Source organism: Colletotrichum navitas (genome assembly GCF_030913465.1).
Source record: "Colletotrichum navitas strain CBS 125086 chromosome Unknown LY79scaffold_140, whole genome shotgun sequence".
Taxonomy (NCBI): domain Eukaryota; kingdom Fungi; phylum Ascomycota; class Sordariomycetes; order Glomerellales; family Glomerellaceae; genus Colletotrichum; species Colletotrichum navitas.
In genome coordinates this window covers 46,175-73,238 of record NW_026850686.1, presented here as the reverse complement: position 1 = coordinate 73,238, position 27,064 = coordinate 46,175, and the positions used below count along the sequence as shown (strand labels likewise).

The window sequence follows — 27,064 nt, the reverse complement described above, 5'->3', positions numbered from 1 at the left end:
TAAAAGACTATATTTACTAAAAGTTAAGCTTAAAGGCCTTAATAAATATTCTAAATACTTTATAACTAGTAGTAAAAATAATTTATACTATCTAGGATAATAACTTTATTACCTATAATATTAATAGTAATATACTTTACTAGCGTATATATAATAAGACTAAAGAGAGTATATAGACTACTACTACTATTTACCTTAGAATATCTTTGTTTTATATTAAGTCTTATAGTTAGAAGTAACTTAGAATACTTAATAACTATATATATAATAATATATATAAGTGTAATAATAATTAGTTTAAGAAATTAAGTATAAGCCTAGCTAATATAGCTAATATTTACTTTATAGATATAGTTTAGCTCCTAGAGAGTATAAAAATTAAGTAAGAATATAGTTATTCTCTTAAATTATAACTAATATATAATAATAATTACTAAATAGTAAAGGATTACCTATAGGGATAAGAATAAGGTAAATAACTTTATATATATAGTAAATAAAAAAAAGTATTTAGAGGATTATAGATAATACTAGGTAGTTATTATAATTCTATTACTTATAGTTTAGTTTATTTTATTTATAAATTATCTATATTTTAAGATAAAAAGTAATTTATATATAGGTAATTATTATACTATAGAATACTTATTCTATAAAAGATTTACCCTATAATATATAGGCTATTAACTAGCTATTAGCTAGCTAATACCCTAGGAATATTAGGAATATTAGTAGAGTAATTCTCTAGGAATTCTCTAGGAATTCTCTAGGAATTCTCTAGGAATTCTCTAGGAATTCTTAGAGAATTATTTAGCTGTTTATACCTAGAAATTACTACTATTTATAGATAAATCCTCTGCCTATTTAGAACAAAGAAAAGCATTAAATTTATAATTAATATACCTACACTAAAGTGTAATATTATCTTATTATAGCTAGCCTTATCTCTAGAGGGCTAGTTAGCTAGCTAAATATATACTAAAAACTATAGCTAAGGTATAAGTAGTAAGAAGTAAGGCTACCTACCTAAAAGTAAAAATAGGTCTATATAAGAGGTAAGTTAACTAAGTTAACACTAAATTTTAACTTTATCTTAGTAATAAACAAAAAGCTAGTCTAGTATTCTTAGTAAAAAAAGAATAATAAAAAGTTATATAAATAAATAGCCTCTTTAGCCTAGTATTTAGAGAATATAGAGTTAATAAAAAATAGTTAATAGTAATAATAAATCCTTATAGCTAAGTTATAAAAGAGTAGCTAAGTAGTAGTCTTTCTAAATATATAGTCCTATTTAAAAGTAAAAGTAGGGCACTCTTTATAGCTATAAGAAATAAGTGCTCTAAGGGGTACTCTTTATAGTTATAAAAAACAAGTGCTCTAAGAGGTACTCTTTATAGCTATAAGAAATAAACTTTATAAAGGACACTTTTTATAGCTATAAGAAATAAGCTCTATAAGGGAGCACTCTTTATAGCTATAAGAAATAGGCTCTATAGGGAGGTCTATCTTGTGGCTATAAAGAGTACCCCTTAGAGTGCTTATTTCCTATAGCTATAAAAAGGACCCCTAGTAAAGCCTATTCTCTATAGCTATATAAGGTAATTAGATAATAGTGTAGGACAATAGTAGAGATATTAGTAAGGTAACGTTTACTGCCTTTCTAGGAATATACTGTTTTTTTAGACTAATAAAAGGTATATATAGGGGTACCTATATAAAAGGTATACTTATGTATTAATTTAGAGGTGCCTATATATTAATTCCCTTAATTTTATACTATATAAGACTATTTTAAAGCTTAGCTATAAGATTACTATATATCTATAAAAAAAATATTTTATAGATTTTATTATAAACTTTATTTTCTAGAAAAAGTAATATTATATAAGTTCTTTTATTAATTTTATTAATAACTTTATTATTAACTAAATTAGTTAAATTATTAATAGTAGATCTAGTAGTAGATTTACTAAAAGAATTACTAGAAAAATTACTAAAGACTTTAATAAGATAATCTCTAGCTTTTTTACTAAGTTATAACTTTTATAGTACTAGCTTCCTAGATAATTACTATACTAGGCTTTTACCTTTAGAAGTAAAATCTAAAGAAAAAGGTTAAGTAATAATAAAGCTTTTAGTATTAAGGAATAAGCCTTCTTTACTTTACTATATTACTATAATAGTTAAATATAGATTATAAGTAGTATTTATAATAATTAATTATAATAATTATAAAAAATAATAATAAAAAATAATAAAAGGTATATAAACCTTATTTTAATACTATAAAAGAGTAAGTAGTAAGAGATTTATATTATCTAAGGAACTAGATAGTATATTTACTAAATTAACCTTTAGCCTTGTATTAAACTCTCCTTAACCCTAACCCTATGTATTTTCTTATTAGAGTACAGCTAATATCAGACTGTTATCGGTTTTACCGATTAGGCCCTTAGTCAAGAAGTGGCACTGAGAATTTGTCCAGGATAACCAGCCTCGCAGGGTGATAGCTTCGCGCCAGCCCGCGACATCCTGGCTAGCCTCGGGTAAGGGTATATAGGGGTAAAAGAACGACCAAGAGCTAATTGAGGTATGGTAAAGAGTCCCGAAAAGGGACGATAAGTTAGTTAGAAAGGCGGCTGACGACAAATTGGGGAACAAATGCATTGCCTGGAAAGAAACAAGTTTAGACAGAACCAGGCTAGAAATCTACAGACTGATGTCCCGACATGTGCACATGTAGCCTATGCCTGCATTGAAGGGGAGCTGCGAGGTCAAACTGGTGACTGGGTTGGTTGGCTATTTCGAAACCTCCATGCGCATCCTTGCATGTAGTCACTGTTGCAAGGTTGGGAGACGGGGGCAGACGCACGTCAATGCTGCGCTCTCACTGCGCATATTGATGGCGGTTGTCGTCGGTACTGACGTCGGGGAAAGCAGCCACGACCTGGCTTAGAATGATGTTTCGTAAGGTGATACCAACTCCTGAAGCAACGACCGCGGGTCCAGCAACTTCTCGTCATCAGTAACGGCATATGTTTAGATATTCGGGTTGTGGGTCCGAGTACTTCCATCCAGCCAGAACTTCATGCGGTCATGAGCTACATGTCGCTACTACATGAATGGTTCCATGCGTATAGTTCTTCTCGGTGGTTCAAATTCAGAAGGACGGAGAACAGGAGAAGCAGACAATGGTTGGCAGGCCTTTTAAGCCAGTCCAAGCCTGTCTTACTCTGTGACGAAGGCTTCACAGTTTGAATCAGATATCACGATCGCGGGCCGCGGGCCCCGGGCTCAGAAACCCCGCGGCCCCCGAACTGGCGTAAAGGTGTCGCGTTAGCTACGAGGTTCCACATTTTCGGCCTTGTTTGATCCGCGCATTCTCCCTTGCTCGTTTGACCTCTCCGGGGCGAAGGAATACACAAGGTAGTAAGTATCAGTCGATCGGAGTGCCAGGGGCTCGCATACCGGCGGGTCGCAGTCCACTAAAAGACGCCCCCCTCCCCCGGACGTACCGAGTAACGAGTCCCAAGCCCATGTTTCTTGAAACAACTTGACAGCGTTGCTTAACGAACACCAGTCACTCGTTTCTTCAGGGTGTGGTAGGTAAATCATTGAAAGAAAATCTCAACATGTAAAAAAGGAACAAAGGAAAAAGAAACTTAAAGCACACCACGCAATTCACCATTTGGAACGACCAGGTCAACATATATTACGTAGTTAAAAGCGTTCAAACCATGTTACGAGCTACATCAAAAGAGGCTCATTAAGAAACTTGCCTGACGAGGAAGTGTATTGACAGAAGCCCGGGGATAACTAAGTAGATCCTGCTAACAAGGCAAAGGTAGCCAGCGCCCCGAAGCTCTTTTCAACGTCAGGATTATAAAATTCCGGGCCCGCTGCTCCAACCTATCCGAGTCGTCAACCGCGGCGTCTCTTCTGATTGAAAACTGCATGCCTATGTCTGATAGCTTCCCACCTCGTGCGGGTGACCTGCCGGTCGGCCGCCCGCTTAGTCGAGAACCCACTGCGACAGCCGCGTGCTCCCATACCAGGTCCTGATCCTTTTACCATAGATGTAGAGTGGGATGGAGAAGACAAGGTTGGCCATGGCGACCCCCGCAAGGCTCGAGAAGACGACGGCGGGACCCGAAGCCTGAAGCCAGTCGATAATCGGGGTTGTGCCGGCGAAGACGACGAGGGCTGCGATCATGTTGACGGTCGTGAAGGCCTGGGCCGAGTGGGCAGGGAGGTAGTCGATGATGTAGCCGACGGCGACCTGCACGCCGATGCCGGAGCCGAAGGCCATGACGGAGAGCCAGGCGAGCAACCAGAGGAGCGGCTGGCCCTGCTGGATGGCGAGCCCGAGGCCGACGAGGCCGACGGCGGTGATGGGGAGGCCGATGATCAGGAGGACGAGGCGGAACTCGGGCTCGGCGACGCCCGGATTTGAGCCGTTGGACCGGGCCATGAAGCGCACGCTCGAGTCGGACACCCAGCCGATGAGGGGCCCGCCTATGAGGGAGACGCCCAGCAGGGGCAGGCCGGTGAGTCCGATGTCGGTGGGCTGCAGGTTGTACGGTGCCTCGCTGAGGATGATGGACATCAGGGTCGTGACGCCAGAGTTGAGGACCAGGACCAAGCTATTGAGAAGAGCGCTGTAGACAATGATGGGCGACGAGAGAAAGAACAGCGGCTTCACGACGCCCATCCAGAACGCCTTGTCCGTCATCTTGCCGCGGAATAGTCCCAACCGCTCCAGGTAGGGCTCCTTGCGAGCCGGCAGGCTCTTGGCGTACTCGACCTCGTCGAAATCCTCGCTCTTTTCCTGCTGCTGTCGCGAGCCGATGGCGTCGCCCCTCTTGAAGTAGGCTGACTCCAGGACGATAAAGTACGTCGGGAGGATGAGGGCGCCGAAGACGACAGCGGCGAGACCGAAGACGGCCGAGATGCCAAGTTTGTCGGTGACCACGCCTCCGACGATTTGGCTGTAGGGGAGAATGTCAGCCATGGCCTCTTTTGCCAAGGTGAGTTGCAATAACAATGAAGATGGGGGAGGGGTAAGGAATCGGCCTACCCAAGCTGTCCGCCCACGGTCAGCCCGATGTTCCAGAAAGCAATGGCGCTGCCTCTCTGGTGTACATAAAAGATATCGGCGATGGTTGCTGTGACGAGGGTGAACATGGCGGAAGAGAAAAGGCCGGCAACGGTTCGGGTTAGGACAAGGACCGGATAGGTCTGTACGGGGTCGTTAGCAAACAAAGAACCGTCCCCGTCCCGTTGCGATCAAACTCTGGGTCACTTCGGGGTGGAGATCGACTGGGCGCAAAACGTACATTGGCCAAGAAACCGCCAAAGTTGGCGGCGGCCATGACGGCGATGCTGATGACGTAAAATGGCCTCCGGCCCACGATCTCGGATCCTGACACGACAAAGAAGGACACGAGGCTGGTGAAGAATGTCGGCGCGGTGAGGATGAGGCTGGATATGTCGCCCTCGGTCACCTTGAACTTGTCGACGAGTGGCGCGATGCCGGGAACGACCATTGTGGTGATCCTGCGAAACAAGACAGCATAAGTAAGCTGCTGAACACGGACCTGCTGATGGCTGATTTGACCTACGCGTTGGTGGCACTAGACCCAAAAACAATGACAAAAAGGTGGGCGAATTTCCATGCCGTGGACCTTTAAGGGGGAGGGGGAGGATCATGTCAGCTCATGATGTATGCGCCAGGGGGGTTGTTATTGTTGTTGCGAGTCGGTGTAGTAGACGTACCACATCAAAGGATCGTTGGGGTCGTCGTCGGGCTGCGGCTGCAGGATGACTCCCTGCTTCCTCTTGAGACCATCATCGCCAATTGTGATCTCGTCGGGTATCTTCTTGTCCTCGAGCAGCACCGTTCCTGGCGCGAAAGGTTGACCCGGAGTCTCGACCACACCCCAACCCATTCTCCTGGCTGATTGGATTAGCTGAGCGGGCGTCGGCGGTGATGAAGCTTTGCAAGATACGAGTGCGAAGGGGCCGAAGAATGAGTATATCTATCGGGAATGACAGTTGAAGCCAAAGGAAAGAAGGGGCGGCGATGAAGGAGGGTGGTGATCACGAACAAAGTGATGTTATTGTCAATGAAACAAAAGGTGAACACAACAAAGGCTATCCAGCAGCCAAATGTCAAGCCAGTTGACAACGAAGTGAATTGAAAAGGGATGAAAAAGGATCGGGAGAAATGAACTGGCTTGAAGGGAAGAGAGACCAGAACGGGAGTCGGCGGCATATGGTATAAATAACCAAGAGTTGAGCATCAATGGCATAGCTGCAGATCCAGGAGGCAATCCGGAAAGGGATTTTAAAAAAAAAAAACAAAGGGCTGAATATTAACTAACATTAGTATGGCAATACTACGTCGCCAAACATTCGGAGTCTTGCAGTCGATCCGCCAAGAGGTCTTGGACATATGACAGAAGAGAAGGGATGGAATGTCGCCGCGCAGAGAGAGAAGGGTTTGAGAAACGAAGAAGAAACCACGGTTAGAGACGCAGCGGCGACGCTATCACGCTGGCTGTCCCACCTAGCGAGAGAAGCTCCTCGGCAGCTCAGTTCATACAGCTCTTAATAATAGAAGCAAAGAGTATACAGTTGTAAAACAAGAAGAATGGGATGACGGGCAACGGGTCGACGGAGGATTATTTTGCGTTCATACTTGGGGCGGCTCTCCACATCGTTTCAGTTTCATACCAGGGGAACCAGACAAGCCGGGCTTCGTCGGCAGGGGTGTTCGGCGTCCGCAAACTCCAGCGCGCGAAATTTGAAAGACTGCCGCCGTCACCGTGAAAGTGCTGCAGTGCGAGGTAGAGCGTACGTATTAGAGACAGCCGGTCCTCTCCCGGCGTATATACGTCAGCTGACGCCTCATGGCTGCGCACTCGCGTGTACGCGACGGCATGTAGCCAAGCGCAAGTTGCGCCCTATCCCATCTTGGGGCGTACTTTACCACGGGAGCATCCGTAAGCCAAACCCAAGCCCAATCTCAAAAGCAAAGAAGCATATCTCCTCCCGTCTTCATTTAGAGATTAGGTTCTTTCCTTATTTCTCGCTTTTGTCTTTGTATAGTCCATATCAAACTCCTTCAAGACAGTTCCATCTTCGGTTGTCTCCAGCTCGGCCGAGTTGTCCTATACCCTGGGTACCTTGGCCTGGCTGAACTCACTACCAGGTAGGTCTGCGTACCTTAGTCCCGCAACTGATCTGCAGATCGGCCAGCATCCCTTTTCGGACGTGTGGACACTACCGGTACGGTACTCTAAGGCTGGCACACACACAACAGACGGCCTTGGAGTTTCAGTCGGGGGGGGGGGGGGGGGCTGTTCCAGTTCAACGTGTCTTGTGTGTCTTTTAATACATAGTACTAAACTATAACTATACCCAATCATTCCAGAGATGACAAAACTTAAACATGACAGAAAGCTGAAGTTTAATAGAGTTGATCGGCGGGGATCACTGTAGAAGTGGGCTTAAGGTACCTAGTCAGTCGCATACTGCAGCTTGGCGCCATTTTGCCTGTAGAAATTGCCTCCCGTTCGTTCCTAATGCCGATCACCAAAGCACCCTCCTCGCTGTCGCCGGCGCATATCCCATTCGCCCATGTCCATCTATACAATGGCGTTTTGACATCACCAAGTTTGCCGGCCATTCCCTGTCAACACATTCTCCATAAGGTGTGTCGAAAGACAATGTTCGTACGACACACACATCGGGTGGTTTGATAAACCTAAAGGTTGTCGTCCCTGAAAAGCAAGACCATCGCTCTGCTACATAATGGCCATGGTCCGCATTCAAGCGGTGTCATGAGCATTAATAGAGTCGAATAGTCAAGGCGCGCTTGTTTTTGCAGGCGCACACTGACCACTTCTGGCTTATTGTCAACCCAAACCTCGTCTTAAGACAAGATGTTCCGCGTCACTACCCCTCACAATTCGTCACTTGGCACGTCGTGACAACAGTTATACCACCTAGCACTATGCAGTTTGAGCTCTTCAATGAAATCCCGGCTGTTGAGGCGGCTGGCAAATCAATCAGCCACCTTGCAGAGCTAGTCACCGACAGACCTCGACGGCATCTTTTTCAGGCTCTTACAGGCTAGGTCGGTCCACATCTGCCCGCGTCGGCGAGTCCGGGAGCTACATTAGGCCGCGTGGGAACATGGGTTCAGATCAGTCAGCCGCCTGTCCTGCAGACCACTCGTGGTTAGCGACGGGCTACACGCTAGTGTCAATGGCACGCTCGTAGCGTCATTTCACCGTTGGCTGGTAACAAAATGCAGTAATGGGTGTCTGTTTTGACTATGACCATGGCGTGATGTGTATCTCAATATCAGACATCAAAGTTACGAGGTCATTGAATTTAGTTTGGATGACCTGCCGACGACTGAGGCTCATGGCTCGGCGCCCGCCGCCCTAAACTAATTCATTGATGCAGAGCTGACGCTACACCATGGCATATCGCGACATTGGTCGGCATAACCAGGCGCCATACTATGTATGCAGTCAGCAGCCACTCCAAGGCACGCCAACATCGGACAAAACAAAGACGATTATAGGATATGGAAATATATCTTAGCGAGCCAACCAAAAGTTGGGCCGAGTTCTCGGCGAACCACCGACATGTAACGCCGTGATGCCGTCCAACGGCACTTATTCAGCGCCGACCGGCTCAATAGCCTACCGATCAGCCAGTTTCGATTAGGAATTGCGGCACAGTTCCATTGCATATAAAGCCTCTTTTGCATTCCCGAATGAAGACACGATACCTACACTATAGAAAGCACAGACGGTATTAGACTTTGGGCTTTACACTTGTATTTCGCCAATCGCGGCCAACCACGATCTAGTATACTGTGCACGCACGTTCAACATGACAAAAGTCGAGGTTAATACCCAGGGCGCAGACCAGGCCCCAATCGCTGGCGCTTTGCAAACCGTAGACTCCGGCCTCGTCAACGAGGGAGCGAAAAATGTAAGCACTCCTCCAACTGCCCCCTCTGCCCCTCCCCCCCATTGCTTTGCCCTTGCGAGCGGTAGAGCCCCCGAGGGCCGTTTTCGGATCAAACCAATTTCTGACACTTGTTGCCCGGACCCAAAAGGTTCCGTACTTCACGCCGATCCAGGATCCGGCTGCCGGGACGGCCAGGGACCCGCAGCCGGAGGGGACCCTCTTCTCCCCGTTGAAGCTGCGCGGGCTGACGCTGCACAACCGCATCTTCGTGTCGCCCATGTGCCAGTACTCGGCGGACGACGGGCACATGACGGCGTGGCACAAGACGCACCTGCAGAGCTTCGCCGTCCGCGGCGCCGGCCTGGTGCTGACCGAGGTCCAATCCATCGTGCCCGAGGGGCGCATCTCCCCCGAGGACCTGGGCATCTGGGACGACTCGCACCTGGCGCCCGCCAAGGAGGTCATCGACTTCATCCACAGCCAGGGCGGCCACATCGGCATCCAGATGGGCCACGCCGGCCGCAAGGCCAGCACGGTCGCACCATGGATAGACCGCAAGGCAGTCGCAGGGAAAACGGTAGGGTTTCCTGTCCTCAGTAGAACTGCCCACAGGAGACTGACAAACCCGCGGGGGGGTGGGGGATAGGGACGAGGATGGCCGGGCAAGGTGTACGGCCCATCCGCCGTGGCGTACAGCGAGGACACTTACGTCCCCAAGGAGATGACATTGGAAGACATTGAAATTCTGAAAGCCAAGTGGGTTGACGCCGTCAAGCGCGCAGTCAGGGTCGGCTACGATGTACGTTTTCTCTTTTGTGGTTATCAACCTCGCGCCGCCGCGGCCATGTCTTTTTGAGTGCTGAAGTGTTTTTTTGTTGTTTTTTTCTTTTTCGCAGACGATCGAGATCCACGCCGCCCACGGCTACCTCATCAACAACTTCTTGTCGCCGACCTCCAACCGGCGGACTGACAAGTACGGCGGCAGCTTCGAGAACCGCTCCCGCCTGCTGGTCGAGCTGACGGAGCTGACGCGCGCCAACGTGCCGGACGACTACCCCGTCTTCGTCCGACTCCCCGGCAGCGACTACCTCGAGCACGACCCGTCCATCCCGCAGTGGGAGATCTCCCAGGCGCAGGAGCTCGCCAAGATCCTCGCGGGCAAGGGCGTCGACTTCTTCGACGTCACGGGCGGCGGTCAGGACGCGCGGATGAGGGTGGCCCCCGGGCCCAAGTACCAGGTCCACCTGGCCGCGGCCGTCAGGAAGGCGGTCGAGGGCACCGGCGCCGTCGTCGGCTCCGTCGGCGGCATCGCCACCGGCAAGGACGCAACCGAGGTCCTGGCCGACGGTCAGGCGGACGCCGTGCTCGTCGGGCGGGCGTTCCTCAAGGACCCCAACCTTGTGTGGACCTGGGCCGACGAGTTGGACATTGACGTCCATGCGCCCAGTCAATGTAAGCTCCGGTTTCCTTCTACCCCCCCCCCCCAGATAGTAGACATTAGGCTGACCTCCTCATTTTCCCAGATGGGTGGCCTTTCGGACGCACTCGGACCCACAGGCCGAGCAAGCATTGAGACATGGTTTCTTGGAATCAGTAGCCTGGCCTCCACATGTACACGTGCCTGCGCCAGCCATTGATGGGCCGGGTTTGGTGACAGATTCCTGCAGAAGAAGAAGAAATGTGAAACATTCTTCGGTGGACATGTTTCCCGCCCACTTTGGGGCTAGTTTCCCTTCATCGCAACAATACTGTTTTGACCTCACCGCCACTTTGCATTTGTGACGTGAATTATATCTCTTCGTTATCCTCAGGCGGCTGATGCGCAGGCGGCACGCCCTGTCCGTGAGGGTGGTCTGGCTGGCTCCAGTCGGGATACCCCATGGTCCCGAGACCCTGCTGCGGCCCGTAGAAGCCGATGCCTCCGTGGTGCGAGGCGTCTTGGCCGAACATCTGGACATCGCCCAAGATGTCGTCCACGGTCGCGTGTTCGAGGCTCATCGGGGGCTTGCCCTGCGCAGTCGTCACGGGGCGGGCCTGGTCGAGCCTCTGGGCGTACCAGGCCCCCTGGTGCGACCTGTGCTTGTGGTAGAGCATCGCCTGGTCGCACAGCGCCTCGATCACCCGCCACGCCGCGAAGTTGCGCATGCTGACGTCCTCGTTGTTGTGCCTGCGGAACGCAATGTTCATCTGCCGCCACGCCCGGTCCGTGATTGGGTGTTTCGGTTGCTGGGCGAGGCCGATCAGGGTGCTGCAAATCAGGTACGGCGCCGTCGGCCACCAGTACAGCCAGCCCCAGTGGTTCTGGACGGCCACCGCTTCGCCTCGCTCCGTCTCCTCGAGAATCTCGACGCCTTCTTGATAGAATCTGACCCGAAAGAAGTTAGAAAACGGATCGGCCTCGAACGGGCTTCCTTCGGGGGATGTAACTCGCCTTGTCCTAAACTCGGCATCCGGGCCGCCGCTGTACCGGGCCGCGATGCCGTCAACGAGGAGCCTCATGCTCTTCATGCTCCCGCGGAAGTAAGACACTATCAAGGCGTGGATGGGGGAGGAGCCGTCCGCGTGCACGATAAACTTGGCCGTGATGAAGTTTTCCGTCTCGTCCACGAGGCGGCCAAGCTCCTCGGCGCTGACGTCGTTACGCTTCCGGACGATGGACTGCAGGGTCCTGGCCAGATGTTGCCGCATGAGCGCGAACGACATGTCGGTGATGCCGTCTTGGTCCGGGGGCGCCGAGCCGGGTTTCGCGAATCTGTTCGGCACCCACTGGGCGTCGTTTGCGTTCTTCGGCGGCTGGACGTCGGAAATGAATGGCAACCCAGAGTCAGCGCCTTCAAGGTTATACGACGGGTTGTCCATCAGTTCGAAGTGGCTCCACAACCGGTTTCTCATATTCGCTATCCACGGTGAATAGTTATAATGGCTGGGGTTCCTGTGTAGTCCAAGTCTTGTCCCGAAGCGACCCGCCAGACCAAGCAGAGCAACAGCAACTTCTCCATCTCCAACGATGAATTTCATTTGCTGTCCACAATTAGTACATCGGCCGCTGTCCGTTTCTTTTATAGCAAAGTAATTGGCCAACTAAGAATACGAAACTCTGAAAGAATAAAGAAAAAAGCCAAAAATAGAAAAATAAAATAAAAAAAAGACAAAAGGAAGAAGAAACCGTTTGGGGGTCGGACGAACAATGTGGTAGAGCAAGGCAAAAAAGGCAACGGGTTTCCGGCTGCGCATGATGTCGACTCGCTCGAGTGCCAGCTGGGAAGCCTCCTGAAGGTGCCGTAACAGATCCTTCTTGGACTTCCCAAGTCTCTCTTGGACGAAGCTTGCCGGCAAGGCCGCCACAGTCATGGCCTGTGTCGCGAACACGGCGGCCTCTATAGCAACAGGCGTCTTGTGGACCCCAACCCTGAAGTCCGTTATTTCTTGCCGCCAGTAGGCGTCGTGGCACATTTTGACCAAAGGCTCGACGTGTGTAAGGAAGAGATCCGTCAATATGTCTTCCTTCTCGGGCTCGAGATGCAGATGGGAAAGGTTCGCCGGAGAGGGCGTCCGGCCGATAGGCCACGAGGACGCGCTGGCAGGGTTCTTGCCGGTCTTGTCCTGGTCGACTTGGAAGAGACACCGCGGTTCGAAGACGATATCATGAAGGTTGAGCCAGTGGTTCGGCCCAAGATGATAGGACACACCGTCGTCGTACACTTGCATTCCGGGGTCGCCGGCCATCGACTCGTCGCGGTGAGGCTCGCCAAAGTGACTCGTGGCGGGGCTCACTGAAGGGAACGAGCTGCCGATGCCCCTTTGCGAATCGCCCCATAACGACATGCCTCTCATATCTTCGACGACCCTCTCCAGGCGGTCGACTCTGTCCTAAAGCTGCTGCTGGCTCTCGGGGGTGGGAACGCCCATGTCCCTCTGTGGGTCGTAGATGCAGGGTATGCCATGGCGGACGCAGTTGAGGCACGGCTTCGCTTTGTCGCAGCGGACTTTGCGTCGTCGACAACCGCTGCATGGCTTGTTGAAGTTTGACAGGTTGGAAGACATGACTATGGTCCTGCGGTCCAAGGTTTTCCGGGATACCAGGGGGAGGGCAGACAACCTGCTCCGATTTAAGGCTGATACGACGGCGGACGGGAGCTACACTGATAAGATGCGCAGGCTCTCTCTTGGGCACCGGTGGGGAAGGGTTTGGGCGAGGAAGCAATCTCTCATCTCTTTATGTTTCTTTTCCCCTGCAGGGGACGGGAGGAGAAGGGGGCGTGCGAGGAACGTGAGGTCGACGCCCCAAAGCCCCAAAGCCCCAAAGCCCCCAAAAGGCCTCGCTGACGTCGCCGTCCCGGGTTTCCCGGTGCTCGGCGCGCTTTAGTTGGAAGATAGTGCAGGAAGGGCGGCGTGAAACACCAAACGTTAGGGCGTAAAAAAGATCCGGCTCAACTATGGGATCCTGCCTAGACCGGGCCGGCCCTCGATGGAAAAGCTTCGCCGGCGGGCTCGATACTGCTCTGCTCGCTCGCAGGATCCCTCTAGCGTTGGACGAAACCCATTTGCCACGAGTGATGAGAAACAGGAACCTTCAACAGCGGCTATGAGGGCCGTGGGAGAAACCTGGGTCGGGCGCGGTCAAGTTCCGCCGGGGAATGGATCATGAGTGCTGATAAGCAAGCACCTTTTCCGTTACAATTCAAGCACCACGACGAGGCGAGACAATGCTGCTAAGGGAGGACAGCTGAATGCGCCAATCTCGGTAGGCGAGGGCTGGAAATATGCCAACCGAAGTAGGTGAAGAGTATTAACCAGCGGAAATAGGCCCCAGGTCGGTTACGGTAGGGTAGTTTACCCATGTAACTCGGGCTGTTTCTCTGCTCGTCGCTGTCTCCCCTACAGACACGGGAAGCAGCCCCACATCGTCTGGTTGGTTGGGCAGACTGGACAGTCGCAAGACACTTCTGGTGTATCCGTACATTGTACAGGTCGTCCTATGGATGCGCAATGCATGGCTAAACTCTATATTGTATACAAATATGATACGTATGAGACGGCAGGCCTGCCCTGGACGATGAAAGGCTGCTAGAGTGCAAAGGTGGGGATCGACAGCATATGGCCCGGTGAGCCGCAGCTTTTTGGAAGAGAAGTCGAGAAGGTAGGATATCTATTGGACTCGCGGTACGGATCAAACTCGCTAGATAGGATAATGAAATACCTCTCGGATGAGGTGAGGAAAGTCGATTTCTATCCCGTCTAACGGCTACGCCCCGACGCCTTGCTCATGATTGGCTGTCGGGGACGGGCCAAACTCCGAACAGAGAACCGAAAAAGGAATGCTTGTCTGGGTAAAGAAAAGGTCGAACCTAGCCTTTCTTAGCCATCCATGCCTACTTCTCGCCTTAATGTAGTAGGTAGCATAGGTAGTAGCCCTCGTAACTCTTGGCATGGCCACTTTCCGAGCTGCGTCTCTCCCTCATGTCTTGGTATTATGTATCCACATATCCCCTCGAGTTGAAAGATTGTTTTTATCCCAAAGCCTTAGCGCGATAGTTGGCGTGTTGAATATCTTTCCAGACCAAGGTTCCAGCCAGCGTTGAACGTCATATGATCGAGTATAGGTCAGCTCTACAAGTATCGTAGATCCGCAATCATGTGTCAATGTCAATAACACGATGTAGATCATTTGTCCCTGCTGACAAATGACGGACCCGGACCCCGACCCCGACCCCTTGCCCATAAGCCTCGGACCGGGTGGGGGGAGGTACGTATCGCCCCTTCTGCTGTACAACGGTACGTACTAGACCCCGCGTCGTAAAGTACCGCGGTACCTACGGGCCGGCAGATTCCCCGCGAACCCGGATCGACCTTCCCCACCACCGTCACACATCTCAAAGTTGACGCGGGCTGGATGAAATGAAAGCATGATCTCGTCGAGGGCTGCTTAAGCTGCGAAAGGTCCTCCCCCCCTCCCCTCCCCCGCGGAAAACAAAATGGCTCTGCCGCTCCCACCGGGCCTTGTGCCTGCAGAAGTCGCCTTCCTGTGCGAAATGGAATTGGTCACCATCGTTCCGCGCCAGCGGCTAGAAAGCATCGACCTATTGAGCGTGAGCACTCTCCCTGCTTTCTACCCCGCCACGCGTCTCGTCGCAATCGAGCAGTCTGCTAACATGCATGCGTAACGCCTGCCCAGGGTGCGACACCGGCTCTGCGACCCCCGACACGTTCCAACCTGCCTCTCTGGCTCGCTCTTCTCCTCAAGAAACAACGCCGAGCCAACATCGTGCCTCCGCAATGGCTCCACCCCAACTCCCTGGCCGAGATCGTCCACCACGAGACGAAACGCGACCCCGACGCCTTCTCCCCGCCGCCGCCTCCCCCGATACGCGCCGACGCCATGGGCAACGCGCGCCGTCTCGGCTCTGGTCCCGACGAGACCCTGTCGCCGCCCTTCCTGCCGTCCTGCACGGCCGACGCCCCCCCGAACGCGCTGCCCTTCCACTGGTTCGAGCTGGCCGAGGTGCTGCTGGCCCACGCCTCGGACGACATACCCTCGCCCTCCGAGGTCCGCTCCCTCCTGCGCGACCTGCACGAGGTGCGCGCCGCCAAGATGCGCAAGAGCACCCAGGACCTGTCCGAGGGCGTCGGCGGCGTCATGAGCCTCCGCGGCGTCGGCGCCATGGAGCTGGCCGAGAGCCGTGGCTTCTTCCTCGGCGTGATCGAGGGCGTGCGGAAGATCGGCGCGAGCGCCGAGGCCAGCAGGCGCGAGGAGGAGGAGGAGCGCGGCGACGGCGACGGCGATTATGACGAAGACGAAGACATGCTATGATACCCCCCCGGCGTTGGAAACGCTGACACCCGAGAGACGTGGCCCTTGATTGTTTTTTTCTTATATATAAAGTAGGGAGCACGGATTTTACAACTGGTGCCGTCTTCCGGGAAAGGAAGAGGTCGAACTCGGCCACGGAACCAAGCTCTACCAGACAACCCCACAACGCCATTCTGGTATGAATATGAGCACTCCTCGTTTCTCTCCCACTACCTCAGGTTAGCGCAAGATGGACCGCGCCAGCCCCTCGCAATGATTTGCTGAGAGGAAAGGATGCATGAATGCGACCGGACGCAATAATAGACAGACCAGGTAACTAGACCGCCTTGCCTTGTGGTGTAGCGGATATCCCACAAGCGGCCTCGTTTGACCCGATGCTCAGTCAAAAAGAAAAAAAAAAGAAAAAACAAACCAAGGCACTGCCAACTATAATGACAAAATCAAATTCAACAAGACCTACCTCTACTGCCATTCCATCACATTTATATACGCCCTGCCTCTATCTATCCGAGTCTCGGTCTCTTCGTTGGCGTCTCCTGCGTGTCAAACAAGATTCTCGGTCTCTTCCCCGATGTGCCCGTCCTGGGTCCGCGAACGGAGGCGGTCTGCGCGGGACTTTCCGTCTCGGCCGAGTCCGTCTTGCGCCTTCTAGCCGGCCGAGTCCCGTCCTCGTCTTCTTCTCGTCCCCGCTTTTGCTGATGCCCGGGTACTTGGTTCGCAGCAGCAAAAAGGGACTTTCCGAGTGCTCCGATCCTCCGGAAAGGCGCGGCATGATTGCCGGCACGACTGCGACCGCGATTGGCGGCGCCTCGGCTGGAGCCGGGACCGGTGCTCCGTTCGGGCGCGGTTCCAGACCGTCCAGTACCCCGAGCCGAGGGCATATTCCCCCCTCCTGACCCTGGGTATGTCTGCGACCCATGCTGCCCTGATGCTGATGGTCCTGGAGAGGAACCTGGTGATCGGCGCCTTGGAGAATGATCAGCCCCGTTGTTCAGCTCCTTTCCTTCGTCTTCTTCCTCCTCATCTTGCTCGTCCTCCTCGTCTTCATCCTCCCCTTCTTGGTCTTGGTGCCTGCCTCCTTCGTTCCCATCATCCCCATCGTCTCCAGGGTAAACACCATTATCGTCTTGGCGACCCCCCCGGCCTGAGGGCGGGCTTGTGTCTATATACGTCGATGGAGAGGGCTCCCTGTACGAGGGGAAGGGCTCGGTTGACGGGGAGCTATCGGGCGACGCGGGAACGCCCGTGCTCCGGGAAGGCATTTGCCCGCCTGGTGACGATTCTGTAACTGGCTGCCCTTGGTTTCCATCTTGGCCGGCGGTTCCGCTGAGATTTGGGCCCGTGTTCGAATCGTCATCTTCGCTGGGACCAGGACTCCCATCGGGGTTTGTGCCACCGTTACTGCCGGAGTTGCTTCCTGTGTCTGAACCACCAAAGTCTGCATTCTCGCCATTTTTTTTTCCCTCATCGTTCTCATCGTCATCGTTTCTATTCTCATCGTCCTCATCGTCCTCATCGTCCTCATCGTCACCATCGTCACCATCGTCACCATCGTCACCATCGTCACTATCGTCACCATCGTCACCATCGTCACCATCGTCACCATCGTCACCATCGTCGCCTTTATCGCCATCATTCTCTTTTTCGTCCCTGTTCCCCTCGTCATCATCGTTCATGTCTTCATCATTGTCACCATCATCGTCATCATCGCCGTCATCGTTTTTGTTTTCCTCATCCCCACCATCACCCTCATCACCGTTATGGCCATCATCACTACCATCGTTGTCTCCGCCCTGATTGTCTGCCGTGGGAGCTGAAGCCGGACCTGGCGGCGGCGGAGGAGGAGGTGGTGGTGGCAAAGGAGCAGGCGGGGGTGGAGGAGGCGGAGGAGGCGGAGCAGGTGGAGCAGGCGGAGGAGGTTGTTGCTGTCCTTGCTGTGCTGGCTGTGCTGGTGGCGGCGTCGCCCTCCGGTTTACCTGGTGCGATGCGGTTGTCGCCATTCCAGTATTCATGTCCAAAGCAACCAGTGGCCGACTTCCGGCTCCGCGAGCCTGGGATCGAGTCTGTCTGGGCTCGTAATTGATCCTCCACGACGCGGTCTGTCTCCCGCCTCCTTTCTTGCCGCCGCCCGATCCGGAACCTGCCTTTGGTGGCATCGTTACGGGGCACCGGGGCACGAGGTTTGGAATCGACGCCGTTCGTGAATCCGTAAAGGTTATGAAACGTCGACTGCAGACTTCTTGGAGTTTGTTTCTGGGTTGAAATGATGAGTAAAATGCTGTGTGGCACTATTCATGAGTTGCACTGGTGAAATCTACAGAGTTGGTTGCGTACCTGCCGTCTAGATGTTGGGAAATGACCCTCTTCAGACCTCCTTATATCTTATTCTTGCTTTCACGAAGGAGACCTCAGTTGCATTCTCTTTCCTGCACATCTTTGACACTGGGACCAGTAACAAAGCCGGCCAAGGACAGATTGTTCCGTCGGGGTAAGTTCATTGAAAGCTGCTCAGCTGTTCAAGCTTGCCCTTTGACGGCGATTATTATCCAGGAATGCCACGGGAGGAGAAAGGCGCCTAACAAGAAAGGCAACACTATGGCATTGTCCGTCAAAGAGAAATCCATCCAACCTCGCCGCTTTCTTATTTGCCTTTGGCGGAACGACGCCAAAGGTTCAGCAAATGACCGGGATCTGATGACTTCCCACTGTTGTGGGCCAGAGCTCTACAGCCAGACACTGAGATGTTAAGGGCTACTTGTTTCTCGGCGATGATCTTGGGAGATCCTTTTTGAAGTACATCTTGGATTGGTAGAAACATTTGCTATTCGGGAATAATCCTAGATCGACTCCATTATATCTCTACCCGAAACCCACTTTCCCCCCTTCCGATGCCTCTTCCCGTCATCAAGTCTTCGGGTTACGATTTACGAAACGGGAAAGATCTCCTCCTCTCTCACATCCAACACCGTCATGTGCCCGGGCGCATGCCCCATCACCGTCCCCTTGAGACCGGCCCGCATCACAGCCTCCTGCGGCGTGACGCCGCAGCCCCAAAACACCGGCACGTACTCGTCGTCGTCCGGCCCGAACACGCCCTTCCCGTCGAGCTGCAGCGTCACGTCGCCCCAGTCCGGCTTCGTGATGTCCTCGATGCCGATCCTCTCGGCGCCGTCCCAGCCCCACGCCACGGGCTCGCCGTGGGTCGCGACGAAGGGCCTCGTGACGTCGCGCACCCTCTCGATCTCCGAGGGCCTGTACGGCCTCATCGAGACGACGTACGTGGCCCCCGAGAAGACGCCCGCGGCGCACAGCGGGATGTTGGTCCGGTAGATGGCCACCGAGCGGTTGTGCAGCTGGTGCCGCGGCGCGAGCCCGGCCTCGCAGAGGGCCCTCTCGAAGCTGAACGAGCACCCGATGAGGAACCCCACGTGGTCGCCGTCCAGCCACTTGTCCGCGACGTCGACCGGCTCTGGGACGCCGTCGACCGGGACGTGTCTGCTGTCCTCGTAGACCCGGAAACGAGGGAAGTCGTGCCGCAGGTCGATGTTGTCGGCCACCGGCAGGACCTTGCTGCCGTCGTGGCTGCGGACATGGGACTTGAGCCGCTTGTAGTCGCCGGGGCTCGCCGACTCGGCGAGCAGCGGGCACGGCACGGGGTTCCGCTGGCAGAGCAGCCGGAAGTCGTCGGCGTACCGCTGCGGGAGGATGATGAGGTTCGCTTGGAGGTATGTGGGGGCCTGGCCGGACGTCGTCGAGGTGAAGGTGCCGGACCGAAAGGCCAGGCGGGCGTCTTCGCCAGTCTTGTAGATGACCGTCATGTCTTGGTCGCGCAGAATTGAGCTTGATAAGTTGCGGATTGTGTAGTAATACACTACTACGTCTGATAGCGCACGTCGATAGGTATTATCTAGCCTAAGTCGGTTCCAGGAGTCAGAATGAAGTTAGGGGATACTGAGTCACGAGTTTAGGGTCTATAACACAGATGAAAGTGGTGTATCTTTTTGAGGTTCTCGAACGGGACGTCGGGTCAAGGGACCAGGAACGGCTATAAGATTGTCCACAGCACCCAGCCTGTCTCCGCACACGTTCCGGCAGCTTATCGCGGCGGGGCCCCACTCCGATCTCCGAGTATCGGCCCTCTTGGCCGAGGAGACTTTCCTGGACTAGGAAATCTGATTGCTACACAACCCCCGCATCCCCGTGCAATATTTAGGCAAATCAGATAGATACAATTCTCCAAAGCCCCCGCCCGCGGGCCCCGGGACCTCGGAAACCAAGGCCGGGGTTCGGCAGCGCCGTTCCGAGCTTCCCCTCCTGCGCCCAACCACCAGTCCTGGTATGTAGAGTATGTATTCCCAACAGCCATCTCCTTCAGCCCGACACCTTCAACGCCAGCGAATCGGTGTAGTTCCCGTACACCACGCCTCTATCGCCCTGCACGTCCGCCTGCTCGACCAGCGCCCTCAACTCCTCCTCCCCCTCCTTCCCCAGCTCGACCTTCAACGCCCCAAGGTTCTCCTCCAGGTACTCGGCCCTCTTCGTTCCCGGGATCGGGATCACGTCGTCGCCCTGCGCCAGAAGCCAGGCCAGCGTCAGCTGCCCCGCCGAGCACCCGTGCCTGTCCCTGGCGATGGCGGCGAACTGGTCCACGAGCTCCATGTTCCTGCGGAAGTTGTCGCCTGCGAACCGCGGCAAGGTCCGGCGGTAGTCGGACGCGTCGAAGTCGTCGACCGACTTGAACCGCCCCGTCATGATGCCGCGGCCGAGCGGCGAGTGCGCAAAGACGGCGACCCCGAGCTCGCGGCAGGTCCGCAAGAGGTCCGTGCCGGCGGCGCCCTCGATCTCGAGGGACCACGGGTTGTACTCGACCTGGACGGCCGCGATGGGGTGTACGGCGTGGGCCCGGCGGAGGGCCGCGGAGGAGCACTCGGAGATGCCAAAGTGCTTGATCTTGCCCTCGCTATAACTCCCGACGTTAGCAAACAAAACCCTCTTTTTATTTTTATTTTTTAACGCAGAAGCTCCACCGAGGTGATGGGACTCTTTTCTACAGGACCGTACCTCTTCAGCCTGACCATCTCCTCGATCGTCTTCTCGACCGGGGTCTTGTCGTCCAGGCGGTGGATGTAGTACAAGTCGATGCTCTCCACGCCCAGCTTCTTCAAGCTAAGCTCACACGCTTCGCGGCAGTAACCCGGCGAAGTGTCGACCCAGACGCGGTGGTCGCCGTCGTCCACCGTGGAGCGTATGGCGAGCTTGGTCGCCAGGAAGATGTCGCCGCGGCGCTCCGGGTGCAGCGCGAACCACTTGCCGATGAGCTCTTCGTTGTCGCCGTAGCAGTCGGCCGTGTCCCAGCTGGTCGCGCCGAGCTCCCACGCGCGGTCAAGAAAGGCAAGGCGTTCCTCATCGGGCCTGGGGTCTATATGTTAGGCCGGCAACGGTTCGATTTTTTTTTTGGGGGGGGGGGGGGGGGGGGGGGGGCAAGCTGGCGGAGGGGACAACGTACCCTGGGGCGCCGTAGGAGACGCTGAGGCCCATCAGGCCCACGCCGAGAGCAGGGACCTCGGGACCGGACTCTCCCAGGCGGCGGACGGGCAGGCTTGCTGGGGGAGACATGGTGATGTTCGTCGTGATGTGGTGCTGTGGTTGAGAAGGATGTGATGCTTTCTGGCTTGGAGAGCATCCCAATCGGCCGCGGACGGTCAACCATCTTATACTACGAAGTCATCGTGATTGGGGATTCCCTTCTTTGGAACCATACGGGGCAACGATACCTTCATTGCAGGACCACCGCGATGTTGGTGTCCTAGCGCCGTACTTTAAACTCCGTCATGCATGAAATGCCGCTAACTCCGGCACACCCCCTTGCACCTGCATATGACATCTACTACTACTCAACCCAACCAAGAGTCCTTTGATGGAGTCCAAAGATGTTGTATGTTAAAATAACACCCTTGTTGCTGGGTACTCGTCAACGGGGCTCCTTTGAAGTCGACAAACTCCCGCCAACGAATATGCTTTGTCCGCCAACAAGGCGGTATGCCCAGCGTCGAACACGGAAGCAAATCGAGAATAGTACCAGCCAGGCCGCTTTATCGACTTACAACCTCATATGCATGCGGATTTCCGCAACCTCGAAGAACACGAACCTCCATACCGGGCTCCCCAACAGCCCACTCGCACTCGCACTTCTTAACCTACCTACACCAAAACCAGACTGAATCTCCTCCCCAGTTGCTAACCCATCCCGCAGACCGAAGAACTCCGATATCCTGCAAATCAAGAGCACCCAGAAGGGAAACCCCTCCCCGATGGCTACCACTAACCAGGCCCCTCCCGCCCTCTGGCTGGCTGCCCTCCTCTCCCTCCTCCTCGCCCTCCTCGTCCGGCCGCTCGAGGGGCTCTTCTACCACGCGGACCTCTGCGCCGCCTACCACGCCTCCGCCACCGCCGCCGTCTACCTCACCGCCTGCCTCAACGCCGCCGTCGCCGCGAAGCCGCGCCTGCGCCGCCGCCTCCGCGCCGTCCGCGACGACGCCGACCTCTCCGCCCGCCTCGGGCCCTGCAACCGCCTCCTCGTCCGCGCCTACTTGCACGGCTGCTTCCTCCTGCCCAACCTCATCGGCCCCGTCTGGATCTGCCGCGTCGCCCGCCCCGAAAGCCGCCTGCTCGACGACCTCGGCCACCTGTACGGCTTCGCCGTCGCCCTCCTGCACGCGCCCCTGCTCGCGAGCCTGGCCGTCCGCCTCGTCGCCCCGCTCGCCTGCCGCGCCCTCCGCCGCTCCCTCGAGGCCGCCTCGCGCCTCGTCTGGCGCGCCTCCGACGCCCTCGGCGACGACCCCGCCGCCGCCGCGCAGACGGCCCTCGTCGCGCTGCACGCCCGCCTTGGCCGGCTCCCCGGGCGCGTCGTCGACGCCGTCGACGGGCGGCTCCTCAGGACCGAGCTGGCCTTCCTGCGGCTGGCCGCCGCCTTCCTCGCCGCCGTCTGCGCGAGCACGCTCTACGCCATGGTCGTCGATCTCTACAGGCCGTACCTGCAGCGCCTCGCTGTCCGCGCGACTGCGTGGGCGCTCATGTCGGTCGGCGACGGCGTCTTCGGCGCCGGCATGTGGGTGGAATCTATTGTCGTAGAGAGGGGGTACTGGGAAGACCGCAGCCTCTGGGAGGTCGCGGGCGTCGCGCGTGGCCTAGTAGGCCACTCTTGACCTTCCTTGCAAACTTGCTCAGGCCTGCTGTGGCACTGTGACTAATGAAAAGCAATGAGGCAAAGCCCGAAGGCGGTGCTCGATGCCAATCAAGCAATGAACAGACGGGATGCGGATGCAGGTAAAGCCCATCATGTTGAGCATGAGGGGGGTTCCCCGCCGACCGCGATAGATCCTGCTTGGCCATGTGCTCCGAGTTCGGTTGGGAGGGAAAGCAATTGTGGCCACGGCCACACTTTGATGCTCAGTAACGTCCATGAATGATGACTGACTATGTCAATAGCTATCTAACCATGTTGTGCAAACATGTTCCTGGGTATCGAACGCCAATCCGTAGTATACAGTTATATAGTACAAGAGGGGAAAAAAGGATAGCTTTCCAGAAAGTGAGCATTCTTCCCCATCCGTTGGACGCATGTCCCGAAGACCATCGGGGTCCGTCGTTTTCAGGCGTAGGCCATGGCCACAATCAAATCCTTACAAGCAAAGTCTATCCACACTCCATCCAATTCCAAAGCCTGCATCTCTAGGCCGCGACGGTAATGTTGGTGATGGGTGACCCACAGCAAGGTGAGGCACCAGAGTAACACTGTATTACCCCAATGTCGTTTTCCAAGACCACACAAAACTCGAGAACCTGCAGGCATGGCATGTAAGCATACACGACGATGTAAGCACAGTCAGCCCTGCGGCACTCTCATGCAACTGATGTCATCATCGGAGGGACCAATTCCAGATCGACCAGGGCCCCCGTTAAACAGTGTCCTGGCCGGCGATGGTGATGCCACCGGAGGTTGTCTCGATAACCTTGTACCCATCGGCATTTGCAGTGCCCTGGGCGGCTTGGGCGTAAGCCTCGTCGCTCCTGTAAGCTGTGGTTAGCTACCGTCCAAAATGCACTCCAACATCCGTACAGGAATCCTTACCTGTCGCAAAGCACCTCCAGATCCTTGTCGCTGAGGATCTCGTGATCCCCCGACTGGTTGAAGATCTGACCATCCTTCAACAACAGAGACTTGAGGGTCTCCTTGTCTAGGTCCTCCTTGAGGTTCACCTTCTGGCCCATTGTCTTGAACGAGCCCTTTTTGATGATCAGCTTCTCGAGGCGACGTTTGGCATCAGCGCTAAGAAGGAGCTCCTCCTCGACAGTGCCCTTGGTGGCAAGTCGGTAGACGATGACGGGGCGGGTCTGACCGATCCGGTGGCAGCGGTCCTGAGCCTGAAGGTCCTGCTGCGGATTCCAGTCGCTGTCAAAGAGAACGACAGTGTCAGCGCTAGCGAGGTTGATACCTTGACCGCCGGCGCGCGTCGAGAGCAAGAAAATCCTGAAGTCAGGGTTCTCATTGAACTCCTTGATCTGATCACGACGGCTCTCCTGGGAAACGGATCCATCAAGACGGCAGGCGTTCCACTTGCGAAGCTCGCAGTAGTCCTGGAGAATGTCGAGCTGCGTCTTGAACTGACTGAATATCAGCACCTTGTGACCCTTGGCGAACAAAGTTGGCAGGAGTCGATCGAGCATGAGCATCTTTCCAGAAGAGGTGACGATACTCTCGTCGACCGGAGGAGCACCTTCATAGCTCCAAGGGTCAAAGAAATTGTGTGGGCTGTTGCACACAAGGCGAAGTTGCATGTCAGGATTGCCTAGCTTCTTCGCGCTCATCTCCTTCTTGGCCTGTTCCAAAATCTTGGCCCGGTGCTGCTCCTCGGCAGACATGACAATGGTCTTATCATCGCTGTCGTCCTCCTCGGCTTCCCTTGCCAGTTTTGCCTCAAACTCGTCGTCGGAAAGCTTGTCCTCGTCGTCGGGATCGGAGTCGACATAGCGGCGTCTTCCACGGGTAACCCGGCCTCGGCTGGTAGTAGAAGGGGTCGAGTGTCGAGACGACTTGGCGCTCTTCGCCTGTGGGGTCTCGGAGGCAGGTGCCTCTTTGCGCTTGGAGCTAGCGCGGGATGATGTCTTGAAAGGGATAGTAGACGTATCCTTTGATGCGTTTTCGGCCTTGCTGGACGAACTTCTAGCTCGGCTCATCATAGCCGCGAAGGCATTTGGCTTCTTTGACTCGGGCGTCGCCTTCGTCTTTGACTTTCTGGGACTGCTTCTGATGGGAATGTCTATTTCCTTGACCGCGGCCACTCCCTTCTCGACGGGGGCACCAATGGTAGCAGTGAGCCGCTCGACGACCTTATTCTCCAGGTACGCGCGAGTGTCGACCTTCTTATCGTTGATGGCATTGTAGATGTCCGTCTGCTCCTTGGTCATCGGGGCGAAAAGGATGTACTCGCGCTTCTTGGGGAGGTGGGCGGCAACATCTGCCTTGACCCGACGAAGAAGAAGAGGCTGGAGAATGACGTGGATCTTCTTGATCAACTCTTGATTCTCGCGGTCGGCGATGAACTCCTCGGTGCCCTCCTCGTCCTGTAGATCATCGAAATTGAACCACTCTTCGAAAGCCTCCCAGTCCTTGAAGATGCCTGGCATGAGGAAATGGAGAAGAGCCCAGAGCTCCCTAAGGTTGTTCTGAAGTGGCGTGCCCGTAATGAGGAGTCGGGTCGCAGAGGTGAAGTTCTCGAGCTCCTGAAACAGCTTGGATTCGAAATTCTTCATACGATGACCCTCGTCCTAGAAGAAGTCAGTCAGCGGGCCGACGCCGGGAAACAGATCGTGAGGAACTAGGCTCACAATTATGACGAAAGCCCACTGAAACTTTGCTAGAGTAGCTCTTTCCCTAAGAACCATTTCGTATGAAGTGCAGACGACTGGAAACTTCTTGGTAGGCATCCCGTTCTTCATGTTGGGGTCGAGGCGTTCCTTCTTGATCTTTGCGCGCTGTTGAGCATCGCCATGAAACAGCACAACGGGGATACTGGGGCACCACTTCTCGAACTCATCCATCCAGTTGGACAATGTGCTCAGGGGTGCAACGATGAGGTGGGGGCCCAAGTAGTTTTGCTCTCTGGTATGAGCGATGAGAGAGATTGTCTGAACGGTTTTGCCTAGTACCAAAGGTCAGTCGATTGAATGGCGCACGCACGCTGTGTGCGATGTGAGGCGTACCGAGACCCATTTCGTCGGCAAGAATGCCAGACAAGCCTTGGATGCAGATCTCAGCCATCCAGGTGAGACCTTCGAGCTGGTAATCACGCATTTCGCCGCCGGTCATGAGCTTGGGTTGGGTTGCCATGGCGAGCTTGTGGTCTCCAAGCGCTTCGCCTTCCAGACCGGTTCCGACTCGGCCCAAGGCCTGGGTCTTGGTGACAAGCATGTCACTGAAAGCGGCGGACCTGGCCAGCAGGCCCTCGAGCTCCCTGGCTCTCTTCTGCCTCTCCTCCTTGCTCAGCTCGTTCTTCTTCTTGCGGCGATTCTTGGCGTTCTGTGCCTTCTTAGCCGCCTTGGTCTTCTTCTCATTAGCAGCGCGGGCCTTGGCCTCCTCTTCCATGATGTGCTTGAACTCGGCATCAATAGGCTCAACACTGTCATCCCTAGGTGGTGAGGAAGGGGCGCTGGTGTCAAGGCGCCGGTTGGTGGACATGATTGACTCCACCTCGGAGGTAGCAGAGGAATCCATATTGTAATACACTAAGTGCGTAAGGCGAGGCTGAATGCAGGATGGATGTTTGCGAGTAGATCGCGTCAGGAAAAGGCTGTTGTCCGTCTATGGCAGCTGAGAGAGACGAGAGAGCGACTCCGAGGTGGTGAAAATCGATGATGGTATTGTACTGCTTGCCACTCGCACAAGCTCGAGCAACTGGGTCTGTGTCCCCTCCTCCTTGGATTTGGAACGTCGAAAACGGATGCAATTGATAAAAAGGGGAAATTTTCGAAAAACAAATGGATTCTGTGATCCAAGGCTTGGGAATCACAGTTTTAGGGTTCTGCCTCTAAAGAAAGTCAGGGTCGAATGGGAAAGCTGGAGAGGGGCAGGCCCAAGGTAAAAAAGAGAGGCAAGAACAGAGACGGAGACGGGCCTGCACCAGGGGAACAGCGCGATCGGATGCGCGGATCCAAAGAAAAAGGCAGGGGCGCGACGCGAAAGGTGGCGCAGTCACGTGGGCT

General features: G+C 54.2%; 10 protein-coding genes across 10 annotated transcripts; 3 read left to right on the top strand and 7 right to left on the bottom strand.

The window, feature by feature from the left end:
- Nucleotides 1-3,576: 3,576 nt before the first annotated feature.
- LY79DRAFT_96448 (major facilitator superfamily transporter) lies at nucleotides 3,577-6,035 on the bottom strand. The gene is made up of 5 exons (XM_060565257.1): nucleotides 5,776-6,035; nucleotides 5,622-5,684; nucleotides 5,337-5,556; nucleotides 5,078-5,238; nucleotides 3,577-4,988 (listed from the first exon to the last, which is right to left on the bottom strand). The coding sequence occupies exons 1-5, from the start codon at nucleotides 5,946-5,948 to the stop codon at nucleotides 4,013-4,015; spliced, it is 1,593 nt and encodes a 530-aa protein (XP_060407596.1). The 5' UTR covers nucleotides 5,949-6,035; the 3' UTR covers nucleotides 3,577-4,012.
- A 2,416-nt stretch (nucleotides 6,036-8,451) lies between these two features.
- LY79DRAFT_572133 (NADH:flavin oxidoreductase/NADH oxidase) lies at nucleotides 8,452-10,761 on the top strand. The gene is made up of 5 exons (XM_060559324.1): nucleotides 8,452-9,012; nucleotides 9,140-9,568; nucleotides 9,638-9,790; nucleotides 9,888-10,443; nucleotides 10,515-10,761. The coding sequence occupies exons 1-5, from the start codon at nucleotides 8,911-8,913 to the stop codon at nucleotides 10,562-10,564; spliced, it is 1,290 nt and encodes a 429-aa protein (XP_060407595.1). The 5' UTR covers nucleotides 8,452-8,910; the 3' UTR covers nucleotides 10,565-10,761.
- Nucleotides 10,762-12,800, bottom strand: LY79DRAFT_572131 (uncharacterized protein). The gene is made up of 2 exons (XM_060559323.1): nucleotides 12,178-12,800; nucleotides 10,762-12,012 (listed from the first exon to the last, which is right to left on the bottom strand). The coding sequence occupies exons 1-2, from the start codon at nucleotides 12,715-12,717 to the stop codon at nucleotides 10,780-10,782; spliced, it is 1,773 nt and encodes a 590-aa protein (XP_060407594.1). The 5' UTR covers nucleotides 12,718-12,800; the 3' UTR covers nucleotides 10,762-10,779.
- Nucleotides 12,801-12,804: 4 nt separating this feature from the next.
- On the bottom strand, nucleotides 12,805-13,277 carry LY79DRAFT_572129 (uncharacterized protein). Its single transcript, XM_060559322.1, has one exon. It carries the CDS (start codon nucleotides 13,033-13,035, stop codon nucleotides 12,862-12,864), a length of 174 nt encoding a protein of 57 aa, XP_060407593.1. The 5' UTR covers nucleotides 13,036-13,277; the 3' UTR covers nucleotides 12,805-12,861.
- A 1,601-nt stretch (nucleotides 13,278-14,878) lies between these two features.
- On the top strand, nucleotides 14,879-16,054 carry LY79DRAFT_96349 (GINS complex protein-domain-containing protein). Its single transcript, XM_060565255.1, has 2 exons — nucleotides 14,879-15,080; nucleotides 15,167-16,054. The coding sequence occupies exons 1-2, from the start codon at nucleotides 14,967-14,969 to the stop codon at nucleotides 15,800-15,802; spliced, it is 750 nt and encodes a 249-aa protein (XP_060407592.1). The 5' UTR covers nucleotides 14,879-14,966; the 3' UTR covers nucleotides 15,803-16,054.
- On the bottom strand, nucleotides 15,918-18,057 carry LY79DRAFT_96367 (uncharacterized protein). The gene is made up of 2 exons (XM_060565256.1): nucleotides 16,263-18,057; nucleotides 15,918-16,011 (listed from the first exon to the last, which is right to left on the bottom strand). Exon 1 carries the CDS (start codon nucleotides 17,956-17,958, stop codon nucleotides 16,306-16,308), a length of 1,653 nt encoding a protein of 550 aa, XP_060407591.1. The 5' UTR covers nucleotides 17,959-18,057; the 3' UTR covers nucleotides 15,918-16,011; nucleotides 16,263-16,305.
- Nucleotides 18,058-18,537: 480 nt separating this feature from the next.
- On the bottom strand, nucleotides 18,538-19,876 carry LY79DRAFT_572125 (uncharacterized protein). Its single transcript, XM_060559321.1, has one exon. It carries the CDS (start codon nucleotides 19,618-19,620, stop codon nucleotides 18,727-18,729), a length of 894 nt encoding a protein of 297 aa, XP_060407590.1. The 5' UTR covers nucleotides 19,621-19,876; the 3' UTR covers nucleotides 18,538-18,726.
- LY79DRAFT_96344 (aldo/keto reductase) lies at nucleotides 19,855-21,652 on the bottom strand. The gene is made up of 3 exons (XM_060565254.1): nucleotides 21,309-21,652; nucleotides 20,864-21,214; nucleotides 19,855-20,762 (listed from the first exon to the last, which is right to left on the bottom strand). Exons 1-3 carry the CDS (start codon nucleotides 21,416-21,418, stop codon nucleotides 20,174-20,176), a joined length of 1,050 nt encoding a protein of 349 aa, XP_060407589.1. The 5' UTR covers nucleotides 21,419-21,652; the 3' UTR covers nucleotides 19,855-20,173.
- A 461-nt stretch (nucleotides 21,653-22,113) lies between these two features.
- LY79DRAFT_528829 (uncharacterized protein) lies at nucleotides 22,114-23,007 on the top strand (the record flags this gene model as incomplete). Its single annotated transcript, XM_060556066.1, has 1 exon — nucleotides 22,114-23,007. The coding sequence occupies one exon, from the start codon at nucleotides 22,114-22,116 to the stop codon at nucleotides 23,005-23,007; it is 894 nt and encodes a 297-aa protein (XP_060407588.1).
- A 753-nt stretch (nucleotides 23,008-23,760) lies between these two features.
- LY79DRAFT_674738 (SNF2 family domain-containing protein) lies at nucleotides 23,761-26,540 on the bottom strand (the record flags this gene model as incomplete). The annotated part of the gene is made up of 4 exons (XM_060564352.1): nucleotides 23,761-23,872; nucleotides 23,934-25,630; nucleotides 25,691-26,004; nucleotides 26,066-26,540. The coding sequence occupies 4 exons, from the start codon at nucleotides 26,538-26,540 to the stop codon at nucleotides 23,761-23,763; spliced, it is 2,598 nt and encodes an 865-aa protein (XP_060407587.1).
- Nucleotides 26,541-27,064: the final 524 nt, after the last annotated feature.

Excerpts from the sequence above, each read along its gene's own strand:
- LY79DRAFT_96448 (XM_060565257.1), bottom strand. The coding sequence starts at position 5,948 with ATGGGTTGGGGTGTGGTCGAGACTCCGGGTCAACCTTTCGCGCCAGGA. Across the intron at positions 5,557-5,621 it reads GGGTCTAGTGCCACCAACGC|GATCACCACAATGGTCGTTC; the intron begins GTAGGTCAAATC and ends CTTGTTTCGCAG. Across the intron at positions 4,989-5,077 it reads ACCGTGGGCGGACAGCTTGG|CCAAATCGTCGGAGGCGTGG; the intron begins GTAGGCCGATTC and ends TCTCCCCTACAG.
- LY79DRAFT_572133 (XM_060559324.1), top strand. The coding sequence starts at position 8,911 with ATGACAAAAGTCGAGGTTAATACCCAGGGCGCAGACCAGGCCCCAATC. Across the intron at positions 9,569-9,637 it reads AGGCAGTCGCAGGGAAAACG|GGACGAGGATGGCCGGGCAA; the intron begins GTAGGGTTTCCT and ends GGTGGGGGATAG. Across the intron at positions 10,444-10,514 it reads CGTCCATGCGCCCAGTCAAT|ATGGGTGGCCTTTCGGACGC; the intron begins GTAAGCTCCGGT and ends TCATTTTCCCAG.
- LY79DRAFT_572131 (XM_060559323.1), bottom strand. The coding sequence starts at position 12,717 with ATGGCCGGCGACCCCGGAATGCAAGTGTACGACGACGGTGTGTCCTAT. Across the intron at positions 12,013-12,177 it reads TTGCCTTGCTCTACCACATT|CAAATGAAATTCATCGTTGG; the intron begins GTTCGTCCGACC and ends AATTGTGGACAG.
- LY79DRAFT_572129 (XM_060559322.1), bottom strand. The coding sequence starts at position 13,035 with ATGTCTTCCAACCTGTCAAACTTCAACAAGCCATGCAGCGGTTGTCGA.
- LY79DRAFT_96349 (XM_060565255.1), top strand. The coding sequence starts at position 14,967 with ATGGCTCTGCCGCTCCCACCGGGCCTTGTGCCTGCAGAAGTCGCCTTC. Across the intron at positions 15,081-15,166 it reads AAAGCATCGACCTATTGAGC|GGTGCGACACCGGCTCTGCG; the intron begins GTGAGCACTCTC and ends ACGCCTGCCCAG.
- LY79DRAFT_96367 (XM_060565256.1), bottom strand. The coding sequence starts at position 17,958 with ATGCCACCAAAGGCAGGTTCCGGATCGGGCGGCGGCAAGAAAGGAGGC.
- LY79DRAFT_572125 (XM_060559321.1), bottom strand. The coding sequence starts at position 19,620 with ATGACGGTCATCTACAAGACTGGCGAAGACGCCCGCCTGGCCTTTCGG.
- LY79DRAFT_96344 (XM_060565254.1), bottom strand. The coding sequence starts at position 21,418 with ATGTCTCCCCCAGCAAGCCTGCCCGTCCGCCGCCTGGGAGAGTCCGGT. Across the intron at positions 21,215-21,308 it reads GTCTCCTACGGCGCCCCAGG|GCCCGATGAGGAACGCCTTG; the intron begins GTACGTTGTCCC and ends TATAGACCCCAG. Across the intron at positions 20,763-20,863 it reads GAGATGGTCAGGCTGAAGAG|CGAGGGCAAGATCAAGCACT; the intron begins GTACGGTCCTGT and ends CGGGAGTTATAG.